The 8,226-nt window shown below is 36.1% G+C and overlaps 1 protein-coding gene across 1 annotated transcript; it reads left to right on the top strand.

Moving 5' to 3' along the window:
- Positions 1-5,933: 5,933 nt before the first annotated feature.
- On the top strand, positions 5,934-7,947 carry LOC148115492 (ovomucoid-like). The gene is made up of 4 exons (XM_087885078.1): positions 5,934-6,073; positions 6,679-6,707; positions 7,300-7,400; positions 7,738-7,947. Exons 1-4 carry the CDS (start codon positions 6,019-6,021, stop codon positions 7,781-7,783), a joined length of 231 nt encoding a protein of 76 aa, XP_087741204.1. The 5' UTR covers positions 5,934-6,018; the 3' UTR covers positions 7,784-7,947.
- The last annotated feature ends 279 nt before the right edge of the window (positions 7,948-8,226 follow it).

The raw sequence follows: 8,226 nt of genomic DNA, 5'->3' as shown, positions 1-8,226 counted from the left end.
AATACTTTTAATTGGAGTATATGCCCTAACCAACAACAAGAAAAATTTTATAAGCTTTTGCATACTAAATTAATACAAGGGGATTACAAATCATGTATATTACTGGGTGATTGGAATGGAGTATTGGATACCCAGAAAGATAAAAAAGGACTCTTGCAAAATATCCAAACGTGTACTAAATTGCCCAAATCTTTTTTTGATATGATGGATGACATGGAACTGAGAGATATTTGGCGAGAACGGAATGTTGGAGAACAAGATTTTACATTTTTTTCTGACAGGCACCAATTTTTTTCTAGAATTGACTTTATATTAATCACTAATGATTTTTTCTCTAGGGTGAAGAAGACGAAGATATGTCCAAGAACTTTAACTGATCATAGTCCGGTCTGGATGGAATTAGAACATGGCAAGGGTCTTAGGAGGTCTTGGAGGTTAAATGAAAATTTATTCAGATATGAGGGAAATGTGAAAGAATGTAAAAAATTAATGAAAGAATTTTTTGTTATGAATATGTATAAGGGTACACCCATGGAAATGGTTTGGGATGCAAGCAAAGCATATATGAGAGGTATTTTAATATATTTGAACAATACACACAGACGTAGACAGGGATTAAAACGGACGGAGTTAGAAGAGGAAATAAAAAAGAAAGAGCAGATGTTAATATTGAATCCAGTGGATAGGAAAACAAAAGAAGCAATTACACTATTGCGAGGGCAGTTTAATATGTTGATGGCGATTAGGTTGCAACTAATTTGCAATATGCTAAACATAATACCTTTTGTAATGCAAACAAACCAGGTAGGTGATTAGCATATTTGTTAAGGAAAAAACAAAAGTTACGTACTATAGAGAAAATAGAATACAAAGGTAAAAAGGTGTATCAACATAATATGCTAAAAAGCATTTTTAGAATTTTATACGAGGTTGTATGCTAGTGATAAAATTCAAGATATAGACATAGATAGATATTTACAGAGGGAGAATATCCCTACAATTACAGATGAGCAAAGGGAAAGATTGAATCAACCGATAACCTCTGAGGAAATTCTCTTGGTAATCAAGCAGTTAAAAGTTGGTAAGGCTCCTGGAACAGATGGTTTGACAGCTGTTTATTACAAAAATTTGCAGTTAGAAATGGTGGGACCACTTAGGGAACTATTTAGTAAAATACAATCTGGAGGAGAAGTGCCCCCATCTTGGAGAACAGCCTTTATTTCTTTAATCCTGAAAGAAGATCAAGATCATAGTCAGCCAAAAAATTATAGGCCTATATCGTTATTTAATACAGACTACAAGATTTTTGCTAAAATATTAGCAAATAGGTTAATGTCAGTCATGCAACAAATGATTCACAATGATCAATCAGGTTTTATAAATGGGAGACAAATGAAAAGCAATGTAAGGCAAAGTGTTAATATATTAGAGTATTTGGGGAAGAATAGTCCCTGCAGTGCTTATATTTTTGGATGCGGAGAAAGCATTTGATCGATTGAATTGACATTTTTTACTGAAAATAATACAAAAGATGCAGTTTGGAGAGTATTTTATACAATCCATTAAGGCAATATACCAGAAACAAACAGCACAAATAATAATTAATGGTAGTTTAACAGAAACCTTTAACATTGAAAAGGGAACAAGACAGGAGTGTCCCCTGTCTCCATTATTGTTTATCTTGACTTTGGAACTTTTGTTGAATAAAATACGTGAGTCAGACAAAATAAAGGGAATTAAAATTAGGCATTATGATTATAGACTAAGAGCATTTGCAGATGACTTGGTTGTTACTTTAACTCAACCAGTGCAATCAGCTATAGGCTTAAAGGATATAATTAATCAATATGGACAAGTATCTGGATTTAAAATAAATACGGGGAAAACAAAGATAATAACTAAAAATATGACTATAAATAAAAAAATGAATTAGAAAGAGTAACAGGATTTGAAATAGTAAAAAAGGTCAAATATTTAGGGATTTACATTACAATTTCAAATGTAAAATTATACAAGTATAACTATGAACCGTTATGGCAAAAAATTCAGAAAGAGATGGACAATTGGAAAAAACTACAATTGTCTTTGTTGGGAAAAATAACAGCAGTAAAAATGAATATTTTGCCTAAATTTTTATTCCTTTTTTAAATGATACCTATACTTAGATGCAAATTGGAGGGAATGGCAAAAGGGTATTAATAACTTTGTTTGGGCAGGGAAAAAACCAAGAATAAAATTAAAAATAATGCAAGATATACATGAAAGAGGAGGTCTTAAAATGCCCAATTTAAGACTATATTATGAAGCAGCAGCCTTATCAGCAATCAGTGACTGGATTAATTTAACAGAAAGAAGAATATTGAATATTGAGGGATATGATTTGATATATGGATGGCATGCCTATTTATTATATGATAAGAAGGTGGATAAGATTTTTTAAAAGTCATGTATTAAGGAATGCTTTATTGCGTGTCTGGAAAAATATCAATACAAATCAAATGATAAGATACCTATATGGGCAGTACCCAGACATGCCACAGAGAACATAAGTGCAGAACAAAAACAAGATGTGATTACATATAAAGAGCTTCTTAATATGGAAAGAGGTACATTACAGTTAAAGTCTTTGAATGTATTAAAAGAAGAAAGGATAATTCAAACTTGGTTTCAGTATGGACAGCTACAAGCTAGATGGAAAGAGGATCAGAAAATTGGCATCATGCAAAATGAGGAAAACTTGGTAAAACAAATCCGAGATCAGAGCCAAATGCATATAAAAAGGTTGTATAACACATTGATTGAAATAGATTCAGAAAAGGAGTTAGTTAAAGATTGTATGATAAAATGGGATGGGAAAACATTTGTAAAATTTTTTTAAAACTTTTCAATTAAAAAAAAAAGAATGTCAGCTGGCAGAGACCAGGAGTCTTGCTTTTTCTGCCATAGAGCCTGTCTCCTGGAGCATCTCCATTCCTGAGATGAGGATGGATCTGACCCTGCTGCCCTTTGGGAAAGCTTTGAAGTCCTGGCTGTGTACCTGGGCCTGAGGTCCTGAATGTGTGAAGAGCTCCGTTTCCTGTTCATGCTGACACTGATGGATTGTAAGAAATCTAGGCTATTTGTAGTTAATTTCTTTTCTTAAATGTGTCTTAATTGTTTTTATGATTGTTTGGTGCCCAGAGTCACTGAATTGAGATGGGCAGCTATACTAAAAACAATGAAATATGAAATGAAATAAGACAGAGAATTCCTGGCATATTGTGATTCTGGATAGAGGAATGACAGGGAAGGGTCAACGTGGGTGCTGCTGCTCTTTAAATCTCTCAAAAACAGAGGAAAAACCTATGCTACACAGAATCACAATGGATGGTAGCATCTGGCCATAAATATATATTAAATCTAATGACATGCTGCCATCTACCTGAATCAAAAAAGTTGGCAAATACATTCTTGATAGAGGATATTATGGTAGTGAACTGAAACGAAGCAGTTTATCTTCTGTACAACAGCAAAAATTGATTGAATCATTTTGCTCATTAAAGTAAATTTTGGAATGCAGAATTTTTCAGTTCTAACTTGACAACATGCTCCATTTCATCTCTTCTAAGTTTTTAAAATGAAAATAGAGCAGATCATAACTGCCAAGATCTTTTAAATTCTGATCTTACTTGGTTCCATTTTTTGTTCTTAGAAATTTCAAATATTTCAGAAATCCAGATCTATTTACTTAGCAGAGGTTGTGGTTTAACTGAACATTTAGTTTGTCAACAGTATACTTTGTTGTGTAAGAAGGAACAATTGCACTGTATGTTAAACCATACTGCCTCATTACTGCAATAAGATATTTCTTAGCTTCCAAGAGCTTTGTGGACATAATGATGTTCATCCATCATGTTTGAAGAGGACCTTGACATCTAACAGGTTGTGGGCTGTCCATGATGTGTCCGCAGATGGCTGGTAAGGCCTATACGGGCATGAAATGTTCTGCCACATGTCAGGCAGACATGTGTGGGCACCATTGTTGCAGCATTTGCAACTCTGGCTTTGTGGAGTGTTCGCTTCTCTTGTGCTGTGGTTGTTCTTCTGTCGTCTGATGTCTGGCAGCCTTGGTGGATCATCGTGCGCTATGTTGATCAATTTTGTGCCAGGGTTTCCCAGGAGGTGGTGTCGATATCCAGGGACTTGAAGGAGGCTTTCAACGTGTCTTTGTATCACTTCCTTTGTTCCCCGTGCAATCGCTTTCCTTGAGACAGCTCACCTGCCCAGAATGTTTGTGGACATGGTTTTATCACAAAGGCCACTGAAAAAACACAGAGATAAAAACATAACTGTTGAGCCACAGAGAACACACATTATGATGAAAAGTGTCTCACTTCTATGCTGCAGCTGGTGAAGGAATAGAGTGTGAAGAATAGGCTAGGCTCTGAGTATCAGCATCTAGGGGACTGAATGAGAAGAGCTCATAGACATCTATAGAAATGTAATTTATTGCTTATTGTTAAAACATGCCATTCTTTCCTATGAGAAACTAGTTCCTATTGTAATTAGCATGTAAAACTCTCCATCTCTTCATATGAAAATTAAAATTTTCATGGTTGACAAATCTAATGACTGGAATGATAATTGGCAATCAAAGTAGTTAGGAGAAACAAGGAGACCCACTCATATAGAATATAGACAGATAGTTGTCATATAGAGGAGGGACTAGACTGGTTTCAGAGGCAGGACCAGAACCATTGAGTTGACAATGCAAGGAATCTGATGTAGATGAAATATAAGAAGTGGTTTTCTGTTGGCAAGAGCATATATCAGTTATGGTTTCCTTCATAGGTTCTCCATAGTCTGGGAAGATATCTGTCTGACATGCTTCAGTGGTTCCTGCTTTGAGCAGGAGCTCAAACTAGGTGAACTCAAAGATCCTTTCCAACTCTGATTCTAGATAACAAAAAACATTCTCCCCAAGTTTTCTACAGGTTGGTGCGGAGGGAGGGGAGGGGAAGGTAGTTGGATCAAATATGCAGATTCAAGCTATTAACTATTTACAGAAATTAACTCTACTGACAATACATGCAATTATTATGAAGAAAATTGTAAACCATAAGACTAGAGGGAAATGAAAGATTGATTGATTTACTGGTGAGTTTTATATGACCCTATTAACCTATAATAATATAGGAAGAAACCATCAAACCAGCATTGTTCCCTACCATCCATCTGGTAAACTCACAAGATTCATTTTTCTCTATATATACACGTATACATTCAAACTATTTATTTATTTATTTATTTATTTATTTATTTATTTATTTATTTATATTTATGTGGTGTATATTGGAGGTGATGACCCTTTGAGAGCTGTATGCAACAAAATTTCATTTTAATCTATGCTGATTAGTTTACTTTCAAAGTGACAAATAAACTTATTCTTTCTATCTGTCTCTGTCTGTACATCCATTATCCATCCATCCATCCATCCATCCATCCATCCATTCATCCCTATCTATCTATCTATCTATCTATCTATCTATCTATCTATCTGCCATGGTGGTGCAGTGGTTAGAGTGCAGTACTGCAGCCTACTTCTGCTGACTGCCGGCTGACTGCAATTTGGCAGTTCAAATTTCATCAGGCTCAAGGTTGACTCACCCTTCTATCCTTCTGAGGTCAACCCAAATTGTTGGGGGTAATATGCTGAGTATGTAAACTGCTTAGAGAGGGCTGTAAAGCACTGTAAAGTGGTATATAAGTCTAAGTGCTATTGCTATTGCTATCTATCTAAATATTTTAATCAGGAGAGAAATGTTTCTTGAATACTGGGTTAATTGTGTAAAAGGAAGTTTACCAACTGGCAAGCTTGCCACCCACTTCAGCAACAGACAATTCCACATCCAATTGCATCCAGAAGGAAGAAATTTCATCACCAAAGTAGTCAGGAAGGGCAGGAGAAAGATTAGAGGCCTCTCCTTCAGCATCAACTGCTCCAAAGAGTCCTACTTCAGTCAAGTTCAGTGAGGAATCATGAAGCCAGGAAGCTTTCTGCTACTCACTCTGCTCCTCTTCTCATTGTACTCTGGTAAGTCCTGTTTACTACTCCAACTTTTCCTTTTCTGAGAGATTTGAGGATACCCTCATCTCCAGGAAAAAGCAGACAATAGTCCATAGATATCCTCAAGGCTGGCTCAGTGGGAAATAATTCTGGCTCAGGGGATCTGCCCAAAAAGCAAATAAAAATTGGAGGCTCTTGGTGCAGAATTGGCTATTTCACTGGAAGACCCGCTAACCAGGGGTTTTCCAGTTGTGACTCATAGTTTCTAAAAGGTCTGGTGCAGTATTCCCAATAGTTGGAATAAAGTACAGGTACATTTCAGGTACATAAGCAGAATTCCGGTAGAAATCAACAGTTTTCAACTGCCTATTGATATCCCCATCACCTGTAATGGTTCGTTTTCACTGGATTTTGTGTTAATGTTTTCTTTTTATTTCAGCAAGTCGAGGATGTTAATGGAAGGGAGGGAGGGAGCCAGGACAGCACAAATTGAAATGCACCTATTATATATATATATTATATATATATATATTATATATATATTATATATATATATATATATTCCTTTTAATTATTATAATTTAAATTATTATTATATATATATATATGTGTGTGTGGTTTTCCCCCCCCAGATATTGCTGCAGGAAGAATCAATACAGCGGTGAGTAGTTTTAGTTATTAAATTTTAGTTATTAAATGAAATCCTTGGATAGGACTCAGACGTGTGGATGCATAATAACCCCATACCTGTCCCTCCCCATTACTATCATCTTTGTGGCCAAAATATTGCAAGCTCAGATACAATAAAAATGATTTTTCAGGCAGTTTCCTCTCAACTTCCTCCATCAGCCAACAATTAAAAACATTTGCAGTGCAAAATGTAAACAATAAAAACTAAACAATGTTTTAAGTTACTGTTACAAAGCTGTTTCTTTCAGTGTATCTTACGTGCATACGGAGTCTTAATAGTGAGGCAGGTGTTGCAAACTATGCAGATCTAAACAGAAATATAACAACTGTAAATTATAATTCCTAAAAATCCCAAATCCATTTTCCAGCATTGATAATGTCATATATTACAAGAAGGAGTACCACCTGGAACAGGAAGGAACTTTGTAGAAGAAAGAATTAAAAGCTGGCAGGATAGACATTCATAATCATTTTGGCTCAGTTTATCCAAATTATCATCAGAACTGTGCCCTTAAAAAGGACAGGGCAGCTCTATGAAATATGTCATTTGCTTTTACCCATAGAATTATTGTCGGGCGTATGCCCCACCCGGGCTTTATCGACTCCATTGTGGCTCTGATGGCAGGACTTATACCAACGAGTGGGATTTCTGCGAGGCTTATCTGTAAGTACATGTTTCACTCTGTGCAACTTCAGAAGAAAGCATTTGGATCGGTAGCCCTGGATTTCTAGGCTTCAAAAAAGAAGTGTGCAAACCTATCCTCAAGTATTCACTCAAAAACCATTTTCTGCCACAGATCAGTTGCATGGTGGTTCCAAGGAGACTATGTTACTAATTTTAGGGGGAGAGGGAAGGATAGGCAAATTGTCACTTTCAGAAAATGCCAAGTAATATTGTTGACTATTACAGACCTATGGCTGGGTGAGCCACTATAGTGGATGTATCTCTCTAGATTTTTAATTTAGTTTTTATCCCTGTTTCCTTCCCTCTTTCTCTTCAGTCGCAGTGGAAGAAAACTTCGGCTGAGACACTTCGGAAGATGTTGAAATCTTAAAATGTAGAAGACTAAGAAACATTTATTAATAATATCTCACCATCTTCATGCCCTGCTCATTAGGATCCCCACCAAAACTTTCTGTTCTTCCCTCTTGTTCTGCTCTGTTGCTGTATTAAATGTCTTTCACGGATTTATCAATAAACAAAGCAAAGCATTATATCTCCATGAATCTTCTTTTGGAACGTGTTTCTACCATACTAGATTTTTTAGATAAGGTCGTTGTTCATACTTGAAGAAAGCCAAGTATTTGCGATCTTCCGGAGAACCGGTAGTGGAAATTTTGAGCAGTTCAGAGAACCGGCAAATGCCACCTCTGGCTGGCCCCAGAATGGGGTGGGAATGGAGACTTTGCAATATCCTTCCCCCAGGAGTGGGGAGGGAATGGGGATTTAGCAGTATCCTTCCCCTGGGGTGGGGTGAGAATGGAGATTT

Source organism: Pantherophis guttatus, chromosome 2, assembly GCF_059756535.1.
Source record: "Pantherophis guttatus breed Tessera chromosome 2, ASM5975653v1, whole genome shotgun sequence".
NCBI classification, from domain to species: domain Eukaryota; kingdom Metazoa; phylum Chordata; class Lepidosauria; order Squamata; family Colubridae; genus Pantherophis; species Pantherophis guttatus.
Note: the sequence above shows the minus strand (reverse complement) of the source record. Positions and strands in the feature narration are given on the sequence as shown.

What these genes read in the sequence shown, in the direction of transcription:
- LOC148115492 (XM_087885078.1), top strand. Translation starts at nt 6,019, where the DNA reads ATGAAGCCAGGAAGCTTTCTGCTACTCACTCTGCTCCTCTTCTCATTG. An exon ending in CAGGAAGAATCAATACAGCG is followed by an intron (nt 6,708 to 7,299) that starts GTGAGTAGTTTT and finishes TTTTACCCATAG; the next exon opens with AATTATTGTCGGGCGTATGC. An exon ending in GATTTCTGCGAGGCTTATCT is followed by an intron (nt 7,401 to 7,737) that starts GTAAGTACATGT and finishes CTTTCTCTTCAG; the next exon opens with TCGCAGTGGAAGAAAACTTC.